This window comes from Leptinotarsa decemlineata, unplaced genomic scaffold (assembly GCF_025532065.1).
Source record: "Leptinotarsa decemlineata unplaced genomic scaffold, Ldec_3_MD MMD2_tig00000010_RagTag_RagTag, whole genome shotgun sequence".
NCBI classification, from domain to species: Eukaryota; Metazoa; Arthropoda; class Insecta; order Coleoptera; family Chrysomelidae; genus Leptinotarsa; species Leptinotarsa decemlineata.
In genome coordinates this window covers 12,744,544-12,771,885 of record NW_027412538.1, presented here as the reverse complement: position 1 = coordinate 12,771,885, position 27,342 = coordinate 12,744,544, and the positions used below count along the sequence as shown (strand labels likewise).

The window sequence follows — 27,342 nt, the reverse complement described above, 5'->3', positions numbered from 1 at the left end:
TGCTAAAGCCCCAGGCAACGCGAGTTTCTTATTTGTTGTCAATCAGAAAATTGCCGCAAAGGCTTCTTACCATTAACTGATGATGATCAACTTCTACTCATCTGATCTACATCACGCGTTCCCTAGTTCAATGGCGAGGAGGCAGACAGAAGAAAAATTGTTTGAAAATTTTCCAATTATTGATCATTTTTTCTAGTCTGAAGCAAATGAACTTTAAACGTTCAAGCCAGTCTCGGTATACCTACACAGTAGGTTCAATGGACTGACGCCTATCAGAAAACATCTACTCCCCTGGCTAATACCACGAAGGGTGTTGGATTATATCCGACAGGCGTCAGTGCAGAAATTTCCACAGAAAATTTCCTGCCTATGCAATTGGCAATACAACTGAAAGAGTCGACCCTCAATTTTGGAACGGGCACACTTGCAGACCGGTTTCGGGCTCATTAGCCACTCCTCATCGACCTAAAGTCAATGATATTCCAGAATTGAAAATCGGTGGAAGGTCATCGTCGTTTCCTTCAGGTTTGGAGTCCAGCTCCCCTACCCTTTCGGCTGATTATTGGTCTCAAGAAGGACCAATGGGTTCATGGCTGATTTTATGACGGCATGAAGTCCTTAGACATCAGTGCCGCCCTTCATCCGTTAACGGGGGACATGAGGGCCTCATTCGACAGAGTGTCGGGGCCTTCTATATCGGGAGAGGTCGTCTACAGCATAATCTGTGATTTCCCTAACTAACGGGTTTTCATAAGTTTCCGTTCTTTCAAAAACTCTCTCATTTCTCGACTGGATGGACTGCCGAATGGAAGGCAGCTGCAAATCTCTGCGGATGACTTCATTCCGCACGAACCAAGGAGCATTCACAATCATCCTAATTAACTTATTTTGCAACCTTTCCAAAATGGAAATGTTGGACGGAGCCGCTTGTCCCCAGACGCCTGAAGCATTAATGATAACAGGCTTGAACATCGTGTTATAGATCATGATTTTGTTCTTTGTGCTCATTTTTGATTTTCTGTTGATCAGTGGGTACAGACTGGCAATCCGACGCTCGATCTTAGACTTAACGCACATGAATTGAAAATCGGAATTCTTTCAGAGTATTTCATTTCTCTTCCGAAGTTGAAGCGAACATCACAAAATGTCACTCCATCTAGTGGACGAGGTACTAACCAACTGCATATCCGTAGTTTGCCTGATTCCTCTGAATAAGGAAGAACAACTTTCTCCTTCTCCAGGAAGTAGCCCACTGACTAATAAGAAAAATTTTTTCTAGGACTACAACGGGCCTATCTCTTCGAATGAAAGAGTTTGAGTCCAGTCTTAGGTTCTTACAGTATTTCAGCTAGTGAAATCATGATTCTTCATGCATATGAACTCCTCATAAATAATTATTTCGTTGAAGCTGATAGCAATTCAAATTACGAAACAATTTCAATTAATGTAAAGAAATCGAGTTGGAAGTTGTGAAGTAGACCTTGAAACTTGAATTATAAAATCATAGGAGATTAGCATCAGTTGACACATCATAATATAAATGATGTTTGTGAATTATCCTGTGGATATGTGGAAGGAAATTCTTATGAAAAGAGTCCTAGCCTTCGCGAGAACTTTTTCAAAATATAAAACAGCATTGACAATAATGAAGACGTCCAATAACAATAAACCAAGTAGTAACACTTTCACCTAATTTCCGGAGCTCATAATTGCACCTAGATCATAATCTTCATGACCGTAATTCAGTTATTTCTAATAGGAAGAACTGACATTTCTTTCAACTAGAAAATATAAATCACAGGTAATTAGCATAGGAAATAAAATCAAAAGCGACACAGCGATTTCTCCATTATCGAAAAATATATTGTTATTGAATAAATAATCATTATTTATTTTTCATAACTATAATTACGTGGCAAGCATTTCTAATATGGATAAACAATCAGAAAGTGAAAAACTGCTCATTAGAAATCAATTATTCATGCATTTTACCAGTTTTTATTCCTACACAAGAATGCGGAATTTTAATTATTCTCACTGGTTTCGAGTCGAAAGGAATTATTATGTATAGACATGTCGCACTGAAAATCTGTTCTTAATCATTAGTCTATGCGATAGTTTGAAGTTGTTTTTTTTGCTCGAATCATCTCCAATGGAACGAATGATTCAGACACAGATTTTAGATTCAACGAGTTGGGCGTTGAATAACAGAATATCACCCTGGAAAAGGGATCAATATTATTTTTTTATACTTCAACCTGCTCAGCAAAATGTTGAATCGTTTTGATGAACCATTTTCTTCATGTTACTCTTTCGTATTTTTTAGTATTCATCAATAGTTACCAACCTTTTGGTTGTGAAAATCTGATTGTTTATGTTCAATCGGTAAAATTTTTGCAGTAGTTTTTCGACCAACTTCATGATAATCTACAGCTTTCATTCGTGCGGGAGGCGCTGAAAGAACAAGAGATACAAAACAACAAGACAAGCACCAACAGAAAGTTACAAGTGATATACAGTGGCAATACTTCAAGTCAGACATTAAAGTTGGTTTTTTATGCGTAGTCCATTTGGGGAAATTTTGGAGTGTATTTTTCTAATGAACAATATATTGTGGTAGCACAAGCAAAACCTGCAAACTACACAGTACAAATTGATACTAATGACCCTTCTCGTGCACCATTCCACTTTTATGCACAACAGAGTTCTATTATAACCTGATACAAATGAAGACCAATCAGGAGTCGGTATTCTCACTGACAGCTTCTACCTCTAAATACGAGTGAACAGAGAGCTCTACAGTCATTCTATGCTGAGATTTCGTGATACTACCTTCTTCCTCATAGACAACGCATACACCACTGGAAATATATACCGCTGTAGCAGGCGAAACGTCAGATAGCACAAGTGACTCCAAACAATTACTTTGATTGACCAAAGGTTCCAGGAGAAAGTGGGTTGTCAGTAAGAAAGATTTCAAAAACCTTTTGTAAACACTTTCAAAAAACAAAAAATGACAATTCCAAATACTGATAATCCAAATATGAAACTATGGATCACGAAAAATGTTGATATGATGGAGAGTTTGTACATTGAGTAGAATCCCAATTTCCTAATCGATAATCATATTGCAATATTAAAGAATATATGTAATGATTCATTGAATTAATTACTCAGTAGATTATAATATTACCTCATTAAAATTGAATAATCAGAAGCGTGTATAATGAATGCTATGGTTTTGTTGAATAATAATGTGTTCATGTCCAGATTCAATAAATCATGGTGATTAAAATATTAGGTAATATGTTTACAAGGGGTTTCATTTTTGAAGGAAATGGTTGAGGTGAAGAAGATATTTATGAGATGAGAGTTCTGAGTATTGTTGATATTTTGCGTATTTGGTCATTCTCTTGAATATATCGCGGAGGAATACATTGAATTTTCAGCTTCAATTCAACATTCAATGATATTGAAAAAAAGTGTTCTTCTTTTTAATGAAAGTACCGAATATCTCCGCCTTTTCCGTTTGAGATGAAGAAATCTGTATTTTATCTGGTGATCTGAAAACTCCAAGTTTAATAGCTAGGCGATTGCAATTATGTCTTGTTATTATGATAGTTATTACATGTTTTCTTCATGGAAACAAAGCGTTTATGCAACTTTGCTAAAACATGGTTCTTTCATTGTATGTATGAATAATTCATCACACGATGCTTTTGTAACGTTTTATTGTCATATTAAAAAATTAAACAGTTCAGTTGACTTTTGAGGTAATTTCGTCTCATAGAAATGTTTTTGGTGACGTTGGTAATGTCACATTGACTTTCATTTTTTGATATTATTACTACGTTACACAAATGTCAATACCTCTCACTGAAATTTCAGGAAGTTGATTTCAAAAGTGGTATCTCATGTATGAGGAATAACTGTTCGTTATTCAAAATATGTATTGGTTGTAACACAAACTCAGAACTATTAAAACGTCATCTGGACTATTCAATCATTTATTAATGAAAGATTTATTATCTGGGTCACAAGATAATTTTTTTCGAACTTCTGTTTTGAAACACGTTTTGAAAAATTTCAAGAGGGGAACGAAAAAATTGGAAAAGTTATAAACAATTCTGTAAAAAAAGAAGGGGTTTGGTTTTTTGCAAATATCTCGGAAAATATTAAAGATATTCGAAATTTGAATAGAGATCCTCAAAGAGGAAGAAAGTTCCTGAAAAAAGACGAAAATAGTGCTAAAAGATACTTGAATAAACGAAAATCCATGGAAAAAACTTTCCGGGATTATTTTATTAGATATACTTCAGTCAATGAACTAATTTAAACAAGTTTTAAATTTACATAAAAACCCCGATAATTTCTAAAAACCTAAATTTTTTTTCACTTCTTGGAGCCAAGAGAAATAGAAATTATGATTTAAAAGTATACACCTGAGAAAGGTAGGTACTGTGCTAGCGAAACATGTTCTGATTATATTTTTCAAATAAAGTTTGTGGAGATCAAATCGTCAGCTGTAGTTTTTGAAATTACTATGGATCTTCATCAAATAACGGCCGAATCAATCAGAAAATGAAAAAAATCGTTCCTCAATATCCATATTTAGCCTCGATCAGATATTTTTCTCGAGAGAATTTATCTGGTTGAAGCTGGAATGATTCTGCAACCGCGTTAGGAATCACACGTTAAAAGGTAAGACCACGTTAGTCCTCCGCTCGCACAAGTTTCTCAACTTCTGAGAGTTGTCGTTCGTATGAGGGCGACAGCTGATTAACGGAAAAACAGACAGATTTTTCAAAACAGACAGTAGCAAAAAAAATGGTTAACCATCGAATGCGTTTTTAAGCAATAAACATTTTTTTATGAAAAACTTTGTTTTCAAAAATCATAATATTCATCACTGATAAAAATTCCACCAAAAAAATTTCGAATATCTTATAAACATTTGTTTATAACAATTTTTTAAACAAATAGAGTTAAAAATTATGAAAAATCATTTTTATTCAACTTCAAATGATAAGCATGAATTTGAATATTGGAAAAAAATGTCATTGCTTCAATTAAATTTTTCACTTTTCAACGTTTTTGATTATTAAAATAATTTATATTGTTCAAAGGTGATACAGCTCCGGGAAGTTGGACTTTTTTTCAGAAAATTTCCCCCTTTTGAAGGATCTTTTTTCAAATTTCGGATATATTCGAGATATTTGAAAAAATCCAAACCCTCCTCTTTTTTCACTAAATTGTTTATAACTTTGGCAATTTTTTCGAGCCCCTCTTGAAATTTTTCAAAAAGTTGCTAGATGTCATTCCGAATCAAATGTCCCCTGAATCATAATTTTTGGTGCCTTTGGATAGAAGTTTCAAAAAAAAAGAATTTTGTGAACCAGTCTAGTATGGTAAAACTTTTATGTAGAAGAATGAAGTAAAATTGATATTACTACGATCAAAATAAAAACAATAATAAAAATGAATTGGCGCTCCGGGGCGACTTTATTGATTCCAGTGGCGCATTTGCTTTTTCAGCTGCAGGAAAACCCGGAAAAACCTGCAGCACCACATCATCTGAAAATCTTGATCTGCCAATGTCCTCTCTCATAAAACAAAATGTAGAGTGTCTCCAGAGGCTCCAATAGCTTCAATACATCGCCAGAACACTGAGTGACACGACTATCGTCAAAATTAAACCATTCCGTTTCGTCTTTGACCAAGGCGTAATAATGACTAAATTCAACGCCAGAACCACAGTGAACAATGACTGCATGAATATTATAATAGTGGTTTGCTAGATTGAAATGTTCATCTATTTCGAACCTTCCAAAGAGTTTCTTGCTTCCTTCAGAGGTTGAGTCTTTTTTGAAGATCATCAGTGTTATTATTAGATTGTCTGGTACCTCAGCTATACTTGTTTCCTTATAACAGTCAGTTAGTTTGGCGCATGTTTGGCAATACAGTCGATTATCACCTATTAAAAATTCCGTTTTCAGATGATTCAACAATAAGCTTTGCACGGACTGGTTATTAGTCATATTAGGAAAAGCTAGATGAAGTTCCAAAAATTCACATAAGTTTTCGCTACCTCTTGAACATTCACTAGAAAGTAAACAAGTGAGGATTTTTTCCAGCAAAAGATTCACAAACACAAGACTAGATGGACTGTACGGAATCATTCAATTCAGAGCGGTCAGGTCAGAATTTTGCTATTGTTTTGCTCACGAAGAGTATTCAACAAGAACCCCAAGAATTCGGAACAATCCTCTTATTGTCCTAACGAGTATCTAGTGGACTTCAAAGACTCCAGGAAATGGGTTGGAGGGAAAGCTGATGCATTCTTACGAAACTGCAGCTGGATGAACAGGTGTTTGAGTTTCATGAATGAGTAGGAAAATTGATATCCGTTATGATAATTACAACATTTATAAAGGATGTCCATCAAGTTTCGGTCAGTCCTATCAAATTTGTCCTATTCTCAACGATTCTCAACTTTCCTAGTCACTTCAATTTCATCGTCACTGATCTAATGTATGAGTTTTACCTCAATACCAAATTGTATCTTCAAGTCTGCGAAAACACATGCAAAACCAGTTAGCGGTATTTTTGCAATTACTCTAAAAAAACAAGTTTATTGAGAAAACACTGAAATAAACACAGCCGTAAGTGAAACAATTAATGCAAATCAGTTGTAGAAGCAAATTAAATGAAGACAAGATCAGGTGTATGTCGGTCATATTCAAATGAGGATCTCTTTACGATATAGGATTTATTTTCCCAAGTTCGACGTCGGATATTTTGATGAACTTGTTCAATAATGAGAATTGTAATGACTGAAGCAGAAATTTTCATTCATTTCCTTGTTCACACGAAGAGGGATCCTGTGCATACTTACCTTCAAAAAAGGCAATATACGAGGGTCAACTAAAAAGTTTTCGACCTCAACATAAAAATCGCAGCACTCATGAATAAAAGCTGGTGAACTTCATTGTCAACCTGTTACTCACCAAAGTTTAGCTATTTTGGTCGCACAGTTCTTATGTAACAGTCGTTTGGGTGGTTGATGTTGGACAAAACCTAGACACTTTGTTTATGAAACACAATTGGATATTGGGTCTTTTGAAAAGTCAGCAATAAGCTGGGAACGGTATGCTAAAAAAAAATTGAAGATTGCCGAAATACTTAACGAGTCACGAAGTGACCGAAAGACATAAATGATAGAATTGAATTTTCTGGTTAGATGTATGGGCCGTACTATTCCATTTAATTGTAAGAAGGAAAAAATCCGTTGACTTAGGTATCAAATGGGTTGCGGGAAATGGAACGCGAGAGAGTGGGTTTTTAGGAAGCCTAGTGGTATCCGTCGGGGGTTTTGGGTCGTGGAAAGGACGAGTTGAGTGCAAAGAATTAGGGGAAAATTTCAAGGGGAGATAAAGTCCTGCAGGAAATTTTCTGTGAAGATTCCTGCACTGACGCCTGTCGGATATAACGCCCTTTGTGGTATTAGTCAGGGGAGTAGTTGTTTTCTGATAGGCTTGAACGTTTGAAGTTCAGTTGCTTTAGATTCATTTAAGATTATGTTCAACTTTGATAATATAAGTCCTATGGCTTGATGTTCAAATCTGTCTGTTTGAATTATGTTTTTCGGTTAACCAGCTGTCGTATCCCTACGAACGACAACCCTCAGAAGTCGATCTGGCAACCCGAATATTTAGCGTCCTACGCTTTTTCTCAACAAAATCAATTTTTGTGTGAATAGATTTATTCTGATTTCAGACTCATTACTTTTCTTGAACTATAATTCATTTTCCACTTTTCGGTTTGGCTTGTTATTTCAAGCCAATTTGTCTTAATATAAACGATATACGCATGCGCAAACAGTGTGGAACAAAAAGACTGGAACATTTTCAATCCAAAAACAAATTTCAAGATTTTTATTATCTTCAGAAGTTGCCAGTCTGAAAAGCAAGCAAGATAGGTACCTACTGTTTCATTTCAGAGTCATGGAAAAAATTGGGCTAATGAACGCACAAAACTCAATTTCTGAATGATGTTTTTTCAAACGAGAATATAATACAATAATGCTTGTTGGAGAGTAATCAATTACTGGTCATGTTTTCTAACTGACTGATAATGCACTGATGCGTTTCATTCCATATTTATCGAATTTGTTACATCGAAAGAGAAATCAGATCTTTGCGGTAACGAGATTTTGGTCATAGTACCTATTATAGTAGTGAATCAATTCTGTTCATGACCTGTTTTATCGAAATCGAGATCACAATTTTAGCAATACAAATAACAGAATAAGTATTTTCTGGTTTGTATTATTGGATAGATGTGAAGCAATCAGATGATTTTCTCTCAGTGAAAGTGAATTTTAAACTTACAGGGGTAATTTTGTTACATCCTTCGATATACGTTTATTGAACAACATTTATTCATAGGAAGAACGAAATCCAGGCTATAAGTACGAAAATATACTGACTGGGAAGCTGCTGTTGTACTCGTAGGTTATATTTTTCAAGAACTTAAGGCACTCTATGAGCGGTGCCCGAGCTTTATTAAGCTACCAACAATTGTGCCAAGATGTAAAAAAAGATGTAAGAAAGAAATACCATTTGCATGTACCACATCATTCTTCAGGCCTGTTTTAGAAATCTTTCACCTAATCAGCCGTGAAAATGCACAATTCATTCATCATCAACTGGCGTCGAACATATGAATATTTTATAGGTTTTGATAACTAGTGTATTATAGATCACTACTATATGTATGTATTTTATATTTCAATCAGAGTCGAAGTCGTATCTCACCCACTATAGAGAATAAGTATTTACTGAGATATTACAGTTTCATAAAAACGAAGAAAACTATTGCAAAAGTTCATGACAGAAAACAAACTATTAGGAAATCACACGTTCATAGTTACTAATAAACAATATCCGCAGAATTCCATTCCATCGAACAATCCAATCTTTATGCATACAGTAATCCATTGAGATAAAATCAGTCTAGTTTCCTCTCATCCAATTATCGAAACAGCAAATTTACACGTTCCACCGTCTATGTCATTATAGCCAGGTGAATGATTCCTTTGACTAACATTTGAAACAAACTCATTATTTAGAGGATGTACAAATTGACGCGGTTTTTGATTTGCATTCATTGACAATTGCTCAATCAATTGCAATGCGGAATTGATTTATTAAAAAAAAAGTTAGATTTTCAGGAAACCGACATTCACCAACATATACTTCAAAAAATGCAGGTGGAAATTAATTGATTTAATTGATCTGTTATGAAAAATTATTGCAATTCTTCAGATTTCTCGTGGACATAGTTGCATTCTTTTTATTGTTATGGAAGTGTGTCTATTCATTATTGAGAAAGCTATGTAGATTGAAATATATTAAAGTAAATCATAATGATAATAACAATAATTAATTTCAATCAAATCTTTTGTCATTTGAATATTAACTTCATTTCCTTCACATTTACTTCTTGAGTAATACCATTTTTCTCTTGAGTTGAAGTTTCTCCAATTACTTCTTATTGAAGTAACTGGAAGTCAAAAGGTATTTTCAATCGACCTAATGAATCAACTGCGGTGATTTATTTGTGGATTCACTAATTTTTATCATTTTCATTGACTTCTGATTGAGAATTCACAGATCCGATTGAAATAAACTTTCTACCATGATAACATGAAAGGATAAATAATACTAAGCATACTATTGGAATGTAGCGAAATCAGAAAATATTATTCGTTTCTCCATAATGTAAAATTTAAAATATTGAAGTAGATCAACAACCTGGGCAAAACTTTTGGGAACAACAAATATCTGATTATACGATTATTTTGATTGATTGTTGGTGGGCTTGATTGATTGAGACTTAGGGATGACAAAATGGCAATATTATTAGGTTTCACATCAAATAACTAACATAGACAATTTCCTCCTTAGTACGACCAAAAGCCAGTTTTAACGAGTAATGGTCTATTAGGTACCACTTTTTGTGTTATTATAGAAGCTGAAGGTTTTCATTTGAAATAGGAAACTCGACTCTGCCTTGATCGAAAGTGGATTTTTCACTTCTGAACAAAGCGTTTGCAACTTGAATTGACGTTGAGCTGAGTTTTTTCAGCTTGAAATTGCAATTCATAAAGAATATGTTTCAAACAAAAATTTCTGTCAAAGATGCAAAAACAATTGAAAAGGTAAAACAGATCCGACCGAAAAATCTCGAAGAAAACAAACAGTTTTATGACTCGAAAACTACCATAAATAGAATAACAGACATGGGTTATATTTAAATGCCCCTTGCTGCAAGGAATCTGAAATTCTTTTTGTGAAGTCATAGATTGAACCACTCTGTAGGTCTTCTTTTTGCTGAAAAACAGTCTTTTTTCAATTCCTGAAGGCCATTTAAATGTTTACTTGATATTCTATACGAGTGACGCGGATAATACTGAATCTTCTGCCAGCTTTATTAGATACGCAGATGATACTAATATACTTGTCTCTGAGAAATGTGAATATGCCTTAAAACAAAAGTGGACAACTTCACAGTGTCATCAGAACTCTCTTTATTTCAATGGCAATGAGACAATTATAATCAATAATAATAATAATAATAATATCGTCTTAATTATCTTCCAAAACATTTAAAGCAAATTAATCAGGAACAGTTCATTTATTATATGAAGATAAAAGGCGAAGATCAATTTACATGATGATAAGTTATCATTCAATTGCTCTTCCACTTTACCTCAAAAATGTCGTCTAGTATGCAAAGGAATAAACAAAAAGGATTTTCAATTATCTTGAAATATTATTACTATTTATAGATTTGTAATAGGTAGGTAGCTATTGGGTCGTTAATAGTTTGAAATTGGTATTAAAATGATTGAAATCACCTCGTTTCATGAGCTCGGGAATGTCATTATAAATTGTACAGATAAATTGTACAGATTTATATTTAAGCAGTGATCAGAAGCATTTTTCACAAATAATTTATAGAGTCACTATTGATTTGAGTACACGCATTATCTATCATTTCAGGTGAGAAGCTATAATACAACTTGGTATCGTCTGCATACAAATGTATATTACAAAATTTTAAAGATTTTACAAGTTCAGATGTATAGATAGCAAACAAAAGTGGTCCCAAAATAGAGCCCTGTGGCACTCCACATATCAGCTTTAAATATTGTGAGCTGTTTCCTTCTATGGTAACCTTTTGTTGACGGTTGGTGATATACGATCTGATTAGTGATTCGATTCCACAACTGCCAAAAACAATGCAAAACTTCAACATTTTCGACAAGCACAAAACACAAGCATAACAGGAAAATCCTTAAGGCGCTGACGTGTTTATTGTACAAAAGCGCATTTTGAATTTTTTTGCGATATCCCAAGTACATCTTCCTGTAGACCGAAGAAGAATAATACTGATAAGTAGTTTGATTTTAGAAATGTGTGTATATGTATTCACAAATATCTCGAAATCGAAATCTCCTTAATATTTGAGTCTGAAGATTTCCAAGAAATAGTCTATAGAATATAGCCTATTATTAGCAAAATTTAATATAATAAACGCATCTATGACAAATCTATAGAACACTTTTATTGCCTACAACTGTATTGTGTTCACCGATTATCTAATATAATCAATTAGCATTTTGGAAGTAATTATAAAATACTAATAAAATAAAACTGTTGCAACACCATGGAATTATAAAACAACTTTTCTGGTTGGGATTATTATAATACTTATAATTTGTATGATTTTTTACTCTTTAGATTCTAAGTGACTATTCCTATAATATAGGAACATATTATGTTCAATCATCCTTGGGAGAATAAATGTATTCATCAATTCTATTTCGTTTATTTATACTCAGGTAATCTATCAGAAAGTAATCCAATGTGATGTTCCGTTCGGGTCACCAACTGTTTATTTTCATGAGAAAACTTTTGAATCAGAGATTCAAAATGTATGAAATGATTTATTGCTATGCACCTCCAGTAGTGATGATCTAGATATAGAGTATCTTTCACAAAAGCATGGATTGAACCAGTTGCTGAAGAATGCTGTATGATTTATGACAAGAAGTCATTCGTGCGTGCCGGCCTGTAATTTGAATGCATTTATAGACGCTTAGAAGTAGTGCAAAAAACTATCGGTGAAATTATGTTTTTTCAGATAACCTGGATGTGCTGGACCCATTTTCTACTCGAATGATGTATGTCGTTTGCCTTTTTGTTCTTTCATTCGGACTACAAAACACCAAACATCCGTCCTAGATTCTTTATGTTTGTTTACAGGCAATCAAAAGTAATTTTACTCTCTTTAGATTTCTACGTTTGCAATTAGTTGCTGCTTTTTATTGGGATTTGATATCGCCAGTTGCACTTTGTAGTTTCTAAAAGATTATATGTTCATTAGTTTCATTAGAATGGCATTGATTTCAAATATGTGAATAGCAGTGAAAGTTGAGTGAAAAATGCAGTTTCGATGAGGAAGTGAATCGATACTTAGTGGCTTATTCAGTGACAACTGAATGAACGTAGATAGGTATGTGAATGTAATTGTATCTCTCCCTGCAAAAACGCCATCTATGGAATCGACAGAGAACTGAATTTTCGAATATCAATGATGAACGAGACTCCCAAAGGCGGTCAACTGCAAAGTCAACCTTTGAAATCGACCAACGAACGAGATTTGTCCTCTGTCTTTTACTGCAACTCGATAGATTTGTAGTGCAACATCAAGCAGCGCTGTTTAGACCTGTCAAAGTCTCATCAGTGTGTTTTTATACATTTCAGTTCATGCACAAATTTTTGGACAGTCAGATAGTTGAATAATGTAAGTTAGCAACAATAATAAAAATAATCTATGTCGATCCCAAGAGACAGAAATGTTTATAACAAGGATACAATTCAAAATAATGAATAAATAAATTTCAATACTGACCTATCAATTAAATGTTTTTTTAAAAAACAAAACACAACGCTCTCAGAGCAGTGCCTGTGCGAAGGTAATAAACATTAATAATAATAATAATATTATCTTTATTTCTCAAATTGAAAAGTACAGTTGTTGCAAACATGTTACAATGTACGAAAATTGGAGAAGAGTCGTCAAAAGCATATATTTATTTATAAATACAAAGTGTAAAGTCGGACAAAACTAATAAGTAAATATAAAATTAATTCAGTTATTTATCCCCGTAGCATTGTAGTTGATAGGTCATCTATATTATGAATATGAATGAGCATTTGCTGAGTCTATAATTTATAGTTGTTCGATAAATTCCTGAAAGGTGTAACAGCTCATTTGAAGCAGCAGTTTCTGCAACCTATATTTAAACACATGAAAACTGGGAGACTCTTTGATATCTTCAGGAAGAGTATTGTAGAATTTACATCCATTAAAATCTACACTTTTTCCATACAATGCTGTTCTATGAGCATTTGACACCAAGAGACCCTTTGATCGAGTATTGTGGTCATGTTGTGGTTGAATGAAAGATTTATGTCTAAATACATATGCACAAGATTCTAATATATATGCGCTAGCGACTGTCAGAATATTCAGTTCATTGAATGCATTCCTGCATGACTCCCTGTAACCTAGTTGAGCAATTATTCTTATCACACTTTTTTGAATTAGGAATACCCTTTGCACAGCTGTACCAGTGCCCCAGTTAAGAATCCCATACCGAATGTGGGAATGAAAATTGGCTTGATACATTGATACTACAGTGATTAGACATGAACCTAATGAAGAAGCAACATTTTTTCTATTTAGTACAAATTGCATCAATATGGGGATGCCATGACAGTTTTCGGTCAAGAACAATTCCCAGCGTATTTACTGTTTCAACTGGGCTTATCATTTCATCTTTTAAATATATCTCCACGTTGTTTAGGCTTTGATTAGAGAATGAGATTATATTGGTTATGACTTTGTTGAGTTTTGAGTTACTTTTTTCCGCCCAAAGATTTATTTTATTGTATATATCTGCTGTGGTTCTCCTCAAGCTTTCCATGTTTTCTTCTATTACCAGTATTTTGGTGTCGTCTGCGTAACTAGTAACATATATTGTGGTATTATTGGTAATTATCGTTAGCAAACACCGAGAAAAATAATGGACCCAAATTAGATCCTTGAGGTACTCTCTGGCTAATTTCAGATCCACTACTAATGCATCTGCCAACTCTGACTCTTTGTCTTCTTTCTTTATATCCGATCTGAATAGTTTTGAGAGTAACAATTCATGATCTACACAGTCGAAGGCACGAGAGAAGCCTAGAGAAAGACATAGAACACACTTCTTTTTGTCCAGGGCATTGATAATTCTGGTCTGAAACTCACATAATGCTGATTCTATGCTTTTGAATTTAGTGAAGCCATGCTGCGATGTCGACATATTTCAATTATTCTCAAAGAAGTTGGTTAATTGTTTTTTTATATTTACTTCAATTGGTTTAGAGAGACTTGACAGCAGACTGATTACTCTGTAATTATCTGAATCGTTCTCATTACCTTTTTTTACAGATTGTCCATACTGTTGCGGGTTTCAAATTCCCTTTGTAGATGATAAATTTATGAGGAAAGTTGAAGGAGTTTGTTAGAAATATAGTCAAATGCACATGCATGCGATTCACATTGGATTTGAATCGTTGGAGATTGAATCCATTTAGAAAAACATTCGCAGGAAGTTTATTCCACATTTTATCTCCAGATAAAAGAGATCTTAAACAGTGAAGTTAAAGGTGTTCTGGGTTGAACATGATATGTACCGCTCTTGGCGGAATCAAATCTGTCACGTCACCGAACCTAGTTCCGTGCCAAACTTTGCGCGGCTTAGATTGTTGAAAATTAACAGCTCCATCTCATGAATAAGGCACCAAGAGGCAAAGAAACATCTCATGTATCAATTATCTGACAGTGACAGTCGAGCTATGTTGAATTTGATCAAGTACCAAGCACACTGCTGTTTGAGTCGGAAATTTCCTGCACTGATGAGAGGCAATACGTCAAAACTGGTCTACAGGACTGATTTCAGTATGGTACTGCTGCTGGACGAATGAGAAACATCTGAGAGACCAACCTCTGTGGAGTATCTCACGTAAATGTCTGGAGAATATAATTGTAGCGTGGTATAAGCCAGGAAAGTAGTTTTTCTGCGGGCATTCACCAGAACCTACGATGTAGGTACTTTTGGGGAAATTAGTGTTTCGAGATTTCGTTTTGTAATTTTCTTTTCTCAGTAATACAATGTTGAGTTTTTATGATACAAATTGTTCTATGGCACGGGATTTTTGAAACATTCAATGGAACTAACATTAAAAAAATCCTTTGAGAGGTTCATTAGAGACATCGTTTCTAGCAACAGATCACTGATTACATCTGGTAATGTGATTTTGAATACCTAATGATTTTCTGCAAATGTGAATTACACTTGCATTCTCTTCCACTTTCTTTCTAATTCCACCATAGGTGTATCAAAAGACTCGTAGTTGGATTTTCATGACGACTCATCACCATCACGTTGAAATTACCTACAAGAGCAATTACTCTTTTAAATAACCGTTAGTCTACGAGTTTTTATTCAAAATGACTTCATAACATATCAGATCCTCGAAAGAGATGAGTACAGTGAACCAAGAGGATAATTTTTTTGTGTTTGATTTGATTTTCGTTCACCGTGAAATTAGATTTGTGATATTGGATGAAAAACTATCCCCAATTTGATGGTGACTTATCAGCACCGTTACAGTCTCGTTTTCTGACGAATCACTGTTTTCTTTTGTTAGACACAGTTATAATATATCAGGTTCATGTGCAGACAATATCGATTACTTCGCTGATACCCGGTTATTTTCAAAAAAAAAATATAAAATCACTCAAATAACAAATATTTTGTATTGAAATTATTCACCAGTCAAAGTCTTCCTTTGAAAATGACAGACAAGTATAAACGTTTTCTGACAATAAAATTATCTGAAAGAACAATTCGTTCAGGCCCGTCTCAAATCACTTACACTGTAGGCTAATGGACTGACACCTATCGGAAACAACTACTCCCTGGCTAATACCACGTAGGGCATTTGTCGGATATAATCCAAGCCCTTCGTGGTATTTGCCAGGAAAGTAGTTGTTTTCTGATAAGTGTCAGTTCAATAACTTACAGTGTAGGCGATTTGAGACGTGCCTGAACAAATTGTTCTTTGGTATAATTTGATTTACAGCCAGTGTCCAAATATGCCTTCTCAATTTGTGTTTGTTTCTGATAATAATTCATTGAATTCGTGAACAAGCAAAATTCCTTAGCCCTTGTTTGAAGCCCCAGTCTTTTCATATTATGCACCAAGTTCCATAAAATAATCATCAGCACGGCTCATATCTGGCGGTTAATGATCAGTGGGCAAAATAACCGTAGTCTGTGGGCAAGAATAACAGTCCAGTAAATTGATCCGGACAAGACTAAAGTCCAAATTTAGAGACAACAGTCAAAATTTCGGGATTATAGTCGAACTTTAGAGTTTGGAGTCGAAATTTCACGGAGACGCAAAAGGGCTACATAATTTCATCATTTGTTTTTTGGTTATTATGACTTTGAATCTGAAATTTGGCTTACAACCCAAAATTTTCAGTTTGAAGTCCAATTATTGAGGGAGCGCATTACTCGTTTTTTAGGAAATTACGACTTCATTTCCGAAATTTCGAGATTAAAGTTGAAATTTCGAGATTTTAGTCGAAATTTAGGGTTTGAAGTTGAAATTTCACGGAAGCGCAAAAGGACTACATGTTTTATCATTTGTTTCTAGGAAATTATGACTTTCATTTCAAAATTTCAATTGAAAACCCGAAATTTTTAGTTAAAAGTCGAAATTTTGGGGAAGTGTAGAAGGGTCACATATTTTTATCGTTCAGTTTTCAAAAATTATGACTTGAATCTCGAAATTTGAAATTTCGGGATTGGAGTCGAAGTTTATAAACAAAAAGTCAAAATTTTACGGAATGCCACATATTTCTAATATTCGTTTCTTGGAAATTGTGACTTTAGTCTCGAAATTTCTCAGACTGAAGTCGAAATTTCGAGATTATAGTGGAAAACTAGAATTTGTAGTCGAAATTCAACGGAAGCACAGAAGGGCCACATATTTTTATCATTTGTTGCTTGGAAATTATGACTTTAATCTAGACATGTCTACTCAAAAGCCGAAATTTTGAGTTTCAAGTCGAAAGCTCGAAAAAAAGCAGAAGAGCCACATATTTTTATTATTTGTTTCTTGAAAATTATGACTTTAATTTTAAATTTTGACTAGAACTTCGAAATTTTGAGTTTATAGTTAAAATTTGAAAAAAACGCAAAAGGGCCACATATTTTCATCATTTTTTTCTTGGAAATCATTAATTTGATTTCGAAATTTTGACCTAAAACCCAGAATTTTCAGTTATAAGTCGAGATTTTGAAGAAACGCAGAAGGGCCACATATTTTTATCATTTTTTTCTTGAAAATTATGACTTTGATTTTGAAATTTGGACTTTAACTTCGAAATTTTGAGTTTATAGTTGAAATTTGACAAAAACGCAGAAGGGCCACATATTTTTATCATTTTTTTTCTTGGAAATTATGACTTCAGATTCGAAATTTTGAATAAGCGCAGAAGGGCCATACATTTTCATTATTCGTTTCTTGGAAATTAATAAGACATTAATCTCGAAATTTCGACTTCAATCCCAAAATTTCGAGTTCAAGAAACAAATAATAAAAATATGTGGCTCTTCTGCGCTTCCGTAATTATTCGTTATCAAATGAAATATTCCTGAGACGACTATATCACAAAAAATTCGATCTAGAAATCTAAAATACTATCAAAGAGTTTTCCGAATGAAACCTAGATAAATTTTCAAACGGTATTCTGGAGAACAATTCTAACATTTCCCGTTTGAATTGGAATGATTCCAATCGGAGAATTACTTAAACCGAATAAAAAAGTACCTCTTCTTCTTGCCGTTCCTCAGAGTCATTGGTAACAGTTCACAAACTATCCAAAATGTCACAAAATCGATTTTTCATCACATACTTGCCGAACAGCAAAAGCGCGCACGATTTTTATCTCTGTCGGTACTTGGCGTGCACCTGTTATTCACCGAGAGAAGGAAAAACAACTGACTCGTCGCTTCTTGCGACTGACTTACAAGACGTTGCACCGCTACCATAATCTGCGGCCTTTAAATCCAGCGGTGGTCAAACTGTGGTGACGGTCAAGGGCAGCAGAGGTTTTGGTGGACTGCAAATTAATATTTTTTAAAGATTGACTGGAAGAATAAATATATATATATATATATATATATATATATATATATATATATATATATATATATATATATATATATATATATATATATAACAGAACAATTCAATATCCAATTCACTATTGAAGAGGAAATAAACAACTCTATTCCTTTCCTCGATATGAAGTTATTGAGATCATAACAAAATATTATCATCACTGAATGGTACAGAAAACCAACATCAAGTAATAGATTTATTAATTACCATTCCTATCATCCAAATAAAATGAAAATCAATTTAATAAAATCATTAAAAAACAGAATCATCAAAATTACCCATCCCGATTTACGAAACCAAAGTTTGTCTAATTTCAGTCAAATTCTGATCCAAAATTTTTATCCTAAATCTTTAGTAAACAGAATTTTATTTTGTGAAAGAACAAACTTTCAAAATAATAATGAAGCAGTTGAACATAACAACGTTATACCTTCATTCATATATAAATCACTGCCATATATTCAAGAATTGACACCAAAATTAATTAATGTATTCCGAAATAATAACCTCAAAATATCTAAAACAAATGTCACTTCTATACCTAAATTATACAGTGAACTAAAAGCTCCAATTTCAAATAAACAAAAATCCAATTTAGTATACAAAATTTCTTGTATGGATTGCTCTAAAACATATATAGGACAAACATCTAGACCTTTAAGTAGTCGTATCACTTCACATAAGAGCGACTGTAGACGCTCTACTAAAAACCAAATTCCTTTCAGAGTATCATTCCAGTAACCAAGCTGAAGCGAGACAACAACAAATTTGTCATTGCTGCATCTGGGACTAAGCAATCACATATCCAAAATTTGCCCAATTTCTCGTGTAAGGAAAAAAACATTCACATATATTCAGTGGACATACTTGAAGAATGGCTGTAAATCGAATCAAATAAAAGAATCTTTCACGTATAGTCAGTGGGCATACTTGAAGACTGGCTATAAATCAAATCATCTAAAAGAACAATTCGTTCAGGCCAGCCTCAACACCCTACACAGTAGGTTAATGGACTGACACCTATCAGAAAACAACTACTCCCCTGGCTAATACCACGAAGGGCGTTGGATTATATCCGACAGGAGTCAGTGCAGGATTCTTCACTGAAGTTATTCCTGCATATGCTGTTGGCGATACAACTGCCGCAATAGATTTTCAATTATTGGAACACACTTGCAGACCGGTTTCGGGCTGTTTGGCCACTCGTCAGTGCAAGGTAGTGTATATCATCAACATAAAGTCGATGATTTCCGATAATTGAAAATCGAATTCCGTCAGAGTATCATTCCTCGAACTAAGCTGAAGACTACAACAAACAACAGGTTTGTCGTCGCTCCATCTGCCTGTGAACGAGGTAACCAACTGCATATCCAAATTTGCCCAATTCCTCGTAAAAGGAAAGAAATCTTTCACGTATAGTCAGTGGGCATACTTGAAGACTGGCTATAAATCAAATCATCTAAAAGAACAATTCGTTCAGGCCAGCCTCAACACCCTACACAGTAGGTTAATGGACTGACACCTATCAGAAAACAACTACTCCCCTGGCTAATACCACGAAGGGCGTTGGATTATATCCGACAGGTGTCAGTGCAGGATTCTTCACTGAAGTTATTCCTGCATATGCTGTTGGCGATACAACTGCCGCAATAGATTTTCAATTATTGGAACACATGTTCCAATAATTGTTGATGATATGTTGATGATATACACTACCTTGCACTGACGAGTGGCCAAACAGCCCCAAACCGGTCTGCAAGTGTGTTCCAATAATTGAAAATCTATTGCGGCAGTTGTATCGCCAACAGCATATGCAGGAATAACTTCAGTGAAGAATCCTGCACTGACACCTGTCGGATATAATCCAACGCCCTTCGTGGTATTAGCCAGGGGAGTAGTTGTTTTCTGATAGGTGTCAGTCCATTAACCTACTGTGTAGGGTGTTGAGGCTGGCCTGAACGAATTGTTCTTTTAGATGATTTCAAATAAAAGAACAAATTTGTTCAGGCCAACAGCATATGCATGAAATACTTCTGTGGCGATTTTGATAGTTTTCTTTCAGACACAAGATCTATCAACTGAAACCACAAATGTGCGGTTAGCTCCTGCTGGTAGCTCCGTGCATTTGTATTTCTATCTTTTGCCCTTCCTTACACTTGGCTGCACGATACTGTACTGCACCATACTGTTTGAGTGGGTTTTCGATATACAGATGTTTCCCATAAAAAATGCAATTCGTTGTGGACTTCCGTTTCCATTGTGAAATTGATGGAAGGACTTACGTGCTTCAGGAAAGTGTCTAGTTCGGCATTACCATGGTTCCATATTATGAAGGTGTCGTTTACGTATCTCAACCAGACTCGGAGCTTCTTGTGGGCTTTTTCAATGGCCAGAGTTTCAAATCGCTCCATATATACATATATTGGCTATAAACAGTGAAAGTGGCGATACCATTGACAGTCCCTCATCTTGTGTAAAGAATGCGTCCTTCAGTTGGAATTAACAGTTTCGTACACAGCATTCTAGTGATTCCATGGTTACTTGTATCGGTGATTCAAATCAATTTATATTATATAAGACAATGGAAGTCGCACTGATGAAATACAGTGTTATGTGCGTTGATTGAAAGGACGAAGATTATATTTCGAAGTCTCAGCAACGACAATTTCACTGTCAGGGATCTGATGTTTGCCAATATATCAATGCTTCCGACTGCAATGTTTCAAAAACTGATAACGTTGAAGAGAATGAATACATTTGCTGGTCTTGCTAATAATTCTTCCAAAGAACAACTCTATCCAAACGCCTATGTGGCAGACTTGTTGGTTCAAAAAAGTGAGCCATTTTCACTCAGAAGATGTGGTGTTCATTTCTGATTCTTGTGCAATCAAGGTGAGTAGAAATTTTCATTTATAGGGAGGGAAATGTATATTTTCAAATCGTGAGTTTTACGTCTTTATTATTCTTCCAATTGATTTGAGTGAATGTCTATTTAAAGTTCAATGCTTTTATATTTGGGTGAAAAAAATAGATTCAAATCAATTTTATTGCCTTCATTACAAAATTTAAATATTCTTTGGATATTCAATTCATTCTTGAATAGTTTCAACGTTAACTCGGACACTGAAATAACAAATATTACTGGAGTTTTTTTCTCAACACCAAACCAATATTTTAACACCTCGACACGTGTTTTGATCACCAAGTGATCATTTCCAAGAGGAAGTTTAATCTTCCTTTCGTTATTTCAACACTTCGACACGTGTTTTGATCACCAAATGATCATCTTCAGAAGGAAATTTAATCTTTCTCTTGAAGATAATTACTTGGTGATCGAAACACGTGTCGAGGTGTTAAAATAACGGTTTGGTGTTGGGAAAAAACTCCAGTAATATTCATTACTACACCAAAGGAAGCAAATATTCCAAACAGTGCATTATCAGTACTGAAATAACATTCAATGAAAACTATAAACCTACCTACACCAAAGAAACATTATGGAATTCATAAAACAAAATTTTGAAAAAAATCATCATTTTTTTTGGCAAATTTGACAACCACTGGCATTTTTCAACGATGCTTATTTCTGTCGTAACTACGTATTGCATCTTTTTCTATCATATTTGATTCTTCGTAATTCCTCAGTTAGTGAAATTTTCTGGTCTAGCTCTACATTTACTACGATGCATAAAATCCTTATTCACTGACTGTTTTACGTATTCACGCTCTACTGATCACCCTTCTTGTTCACATGAATGTCTTTGGAATGAAGATATCCCGCTATTACAAACACAATTTACATGTCTGGCTCATACTGAACAATTCGAGAAGCAGAGATTTCGAGAGCTCAGAATGTTTCTTTCAGATGAAGATGGAAGAAACTGCCTATCCGAAACAACTACTTTCACTTTTTACCATCGGGTTTGTACTACAAACATTCGTTATGGAATTGAAACAGACATCGTTAACAGGAACGCTACACAACTCAATATATCACATCACATCCCTCATAAATTTGTGTTTCAGTACTGGAGTATTTCTGGAATCAATAAAAATCGCCAGGGTAATTGCCATTTTGAAAAAAGGAGACCCTTCGATCCAGGGCAATTATCGACCAATATCATTAATTCCGATTATTGGGAAAGTTTTTGAAATATTGATTAAAAATCGCTTGATAGTTTTCTTTGAAAAATACTCCCTTATACACAAATTCCAGTTCGGGTTCAGAAAAAATCGGAGCACACTTGATGCAGTTTACACTGTGGTAAAAAATGTAGTCCAGAGTTTCGAAGAGGGTACTTATACTTCAATTACCTTAGTAGATCTCAGCAAGGCCTTTGACTGCGTTTCCCATGATCTACAGATAAAAAAGCTGGAGCACTATGGTATAAGAAGACTACCACTGAAACTATTGAAATATTACCTAACGGACAGATATATATGCGGCTCAGATGACTCAAGACGTTCCCAAGTGGAAAAAATTAATCATGGCGTTCCGCAAGGGTCGGTTTTAGGGCCCCTTCTTTCTATCATCTATATAAATGATCTTTTCTATCAATTTTCCTAATAAAATAGTTATGTATGCTGATGACGCTACCATACTTAACACCGACCGTGTTCTACACAATCCCACAAATATAGAGGATGAGGTATTAGACTCAGCTGAACATTGGTATTCTGATAACCTACTGACAGTGATAGTGAAACAGAAAATACGGAAGAGGATTATCAGAAGCATTCGAAGAATGCTTCCCTGTTATTTGAATCTCTATTTTCCCAGAAATGATTATTGAATAACGAAATTAGTTAGCTCCCTAACTATATTATTTAAGGGGAGCTTTTGGAAGGTAGGAACACTATATCGTTTACTCGAACTATACTTTAAGATATGAGATATCTTTATTCAGCTTGTGCTGGAAATTACCCTTAAGATTATGTAATGCGTACAGAAAGAATCATGAATATGTGAAATAATAATGAATCAATGACATTTTTGACAAGTTCCTATATTTGAAGAGTTATATATATGAGTGGGTCTAATATGGCATATGTTTTTGAAGCATCCGAAATCTGGCAGTCAATTACACTAACAAATCTGCACGAATACGAAACGGAGTTGTTCAAACGAGTCATTTAAAATATAACTGTGATTCTGAATAGTTTCTCTTCTATTTCTTTGTCTTCAGGGCATTGAGCTGTAGGTATGAGAGCGAGCTCTTGAAAAATCGCTGTCGACAAACATTTCAAACATCTGTTGTTATCTGCTAAGATAAGATCATCAGAGACTCATTTATATATAATTCTTCATTGCTAACGTAAACATAGTACTTGAAATTTATAATGAGTGATTGAAAAAATTCGTCCAAAGTATAATTTCAAAATTCTTTCACCTCTAGAAATATCTACCGTCTGTGAGACAACCCCTTACTGTTTATCTCCCTGCGGACTGATGTATCTGAATGAGTTTAGCTGTACAACTGTGCTTCAAATATACTTTTGTATTTGTTAAATTGGTACTCAAACAATTCAGTCGTGTTACGTACAAAAGAAATGACATGAATGATACATTCAAGAAATATAATTATGCCTTTTCAAAAACGCAAGGAAAGCTCAATCAAATAGTTTAAAGACATACTAAAAATCAATCAATCAGTGTGCTTCGAGTTTGATTTTTTATACTAACAGATGTTCACAGTTGGTGCCAGAAAACCTGTGATGATCCCCTTCACCAGGAGGACAAAATAGGACGATATAACGCCACTTTTTCTCATTGGTGTGGTCATTCCATTTGGAACGGAGGTGAAATATCTTGGCATTATCCTTGATAAAAAACTCACCTCGAACTATCACTTGGAAATAGTTTCACACAAAGCCAGACTGTCCATATTGACATATCGAAGAATTTGTGGGAAAACTTGGGGTTTAGGCCCCAACAAATCCATTGCATTTATGTGATGATTCTGAGACCAAAGATCACTGGTGGAGCAATTGCCTGGTGGTCGAAGGCTTTACAGAAACGGCTCAGGTGAAGCTCTCTGGCCTACAGAGAGAGGCTTGTCTGTGGTGCCATCAGTACCAAATCGTCAGTGGCCATAGAGATTCTTCTAGACCTACCTCCTTTCCACATTTTTCTGGAGAGAGAGGCTAAGTGAACTGCATATAGACTTGTGCACATTACCAATTGCACACATCAATTTATTGCAGAGTGCAACAGACTGTTGATTGACACTGTAAGTCATTCTAAAAATAACCTCTGACCTCATACAGTGTTTTCCCGAGTAGAGAGGACTGGATCCTTCGGGAGAAGGAAATATTAGGAGCAGATAGTTACTTCTTTGCATTATCTCCGCATTTTTTTAGAGTTACTTTTCCTTCTTTCCTCTGGAAGATATCCACATACTTTGTATGAAGATGAAGAAGTAGAAAGCTGAAACCTTTCTTTTCCTAAAATTAATCTCTCCTATAAATATACCCCTTTCAATTTTCTAACCTCATTGAGAATGAAGTGAATTGGGAACCAGTTCTTCATCAGATATTTCATTTTCGTTGACATACAGTGCGGTCCATATCTGTTTGAAATCTGTTTTTCCGTTAACCAGCTGTCGCACCCCTACAAACGACAACCCTCAGAAGTCGAAACTTGTGCGAGCTAATGATTAAAGAGGTCTTACCTTTTAACGTGTGATTTCTTTTAGTGTTATTATGTACTATGTGAAAAAAACCTGAAACAAGTCATACAAAATGTTGTACAAGAATTCTAAAATCGCCTTGGTTATTGTCAAGATGTTAATGGTGGTCATTTTGAACATTCAATTCAATTGTAAAGTACATTGAAAAATACATTCTAAATATCATGTGGCATTATTATTATCTTCATTCTAGGTAAAGTTTTGTGATACCTAGTGACATTATCAAAATTTTACATCCTAAAAATCAATTTTCTCAGTTATGATTGCACCGAACTTAAAAAACTTCATATTGCTGAACAGAGCAATATGAAGTTTTCCAACAAGGTGCCACACGACCCCCTTTGCTATTTAAAATTTTCGAGGGGGTGCTTATAATTCAGAAGGGGTGCTGGAGGTGGATAATATTTTCATACTGTAAATTGTCAATTTAAGAATAAAAATCGACTTGTTTCAAGTCGTGTTACGGTGACGAATAGAAATCGGGAAATGCGGGAATGGTTATCGCTGTCGTGTCATTAATGTTCAAAATAAAAATAGTATTATCTGAACAAAGTTAATCTAAAATTGGATGTAGACCTCAAAAATGTTGAAATATACAGGGTGTTCCATTTGAAAAAATTGAGTTCTACTCATTTTTTCATGAGATCAAAGTATCTGCATTTTTTGAAGACCCTGTATGAGGCAAATGAAAATATGACTCGGAGTGAAGATCCTCATAGTATCACTCTACTCCATTTCAAATTTGATCGTTTTAGTGCAAGAGAGTTCAAGATTATCAGCATTTATAAAAGTTCATGTTTGGTAAAAAAAATTTCGAAATTAATTAATATCTTCTAAACGGTAATAGATAGATATAGGGAAATAGTATATGAATTTGTTGACAAAGTGATAATGAATCATAATATGATATTATATACGGGGTGTTCCATTCGAAAACTCAAAGAAGCCGCTATTTTATAGTAGAAACGACAACGCCGCTTCGTCTTAGGCATGTAGGTCATATTGACTTATGCATACTGTGGAATTTTCAGGTTAATCCGTTGAATAGTTTTCCAGAAACGGCTAACTAACGCTCATCATGAAAAGCCCTGTATACAATCATTAATGTTTATTAATCTTTTGAAAATTTTTATCAATCTATTGATGTATCTTGAATGACTTGCTATAAACATTTATACTAATGTAACGTAGTTAATAAAATTTACTTTACTTTACTTTAAGAAACCAGCGCGTGGTTATGGAACGTTTTATTTTTTACACCTAGTGTTATTGTTTGAAAATAATATCTACACTTTAACAAGCCAACACAATTATAATAATGATATTCTGTACTCATCAAATGAAATGAGAACAGTAGAAAACGTTGGGTTTTCCATTTGATTTTCAATCAGCAATAGTCTTTGGGTAATTTGGAAAATGTAACTTCCCTTCTTCAACATGTCAACATGTTTTCCAACTTGTAAGACTGTTATCAACATTATCATACTGACTTCACCCACGAAAAATAACAATCCTTCAACAATTTTCAATGCCTAATTGTTTATTCAAAACATTTTTGGAATGCCGTGTTTACATTTGCTTCTACAGTCGGCACTCAACTCCTTCAGGCAACTGCATACCATCACATAAAAAATGTGGTGATATTCTACATTTGTATGTCCACATGACTCACGTTAACGTCGCATAAATGATTCAAACCGAATGACATCGCCGGCTCTTATCACGGCACGTATTGAATAAAAATATTGGAAAGTTCGAGACCACTTGTATAGAGGCACTCAATGCAAAACAATCTCATACAAATGGTTTGTTAATGATGAATAAATTTCAACTTTATCAAAATATTTTACGAGCGGTAGCTGATTTGAATTTGTTTTTAACAATCAGCTCGGAATTTGTGTGTTTATCGCTATAATGCATTCTGAATTGGCGTTTAATCTCTCTGAAAGCATCAAGAATGAGTTAGCTTGTCTACCACATTTAACTTTGAATCGTTGTGGATTGATTGCTTCTTCTACTAATTGGTCTGGTAGAGCTAAGAAAAAATTGTACTTTTGAGTTTTGAGTATCTATACAGCGTGACTCACGGTCGATGGTAGGTTAGACGTTTCTGGAAAACGCAAAGCATGATCTTTCTGAAAATTTCACCTTTTACATTTCCTTACCTGTTCTATCGATCTAAAATATGTTCAGCATTGCGTCAAGTTTTCTCAGTAAAGTCGCTTCTTCTAGAAGTGATCAAATCATTGTCAGAACGTGTGAAAAATTCAACCAAA

The 27,342-nt window shown here is 34.5% G+C and overlaps 1 protein-coding gene across 1 annotated transcript in view; it reads right to left on the bottom strand.

Annotated features, from left to right (window-relative positions):
- Positions 1–18,213, bottom strand: part of mwh (multiple wing hairs) — a 75,946-nt gene extending 57,733 nt beyond the window's left edge. The window contains exon 1 of the mRNA XM_074171480.1: positions 18,024–18,213. Coding sequence (XP_074027581.1) covers positions 18,024–18,052 — 29 coding nt within the window. The 5' untranslated portion in view covers positions 18,053–18,213. The remainder of the gene's footprint in view (positions 1–18,023) is intronic.
- Between the last annotated feature and the right edge of the window lie 9,129 nt (positions 18,214–27,342).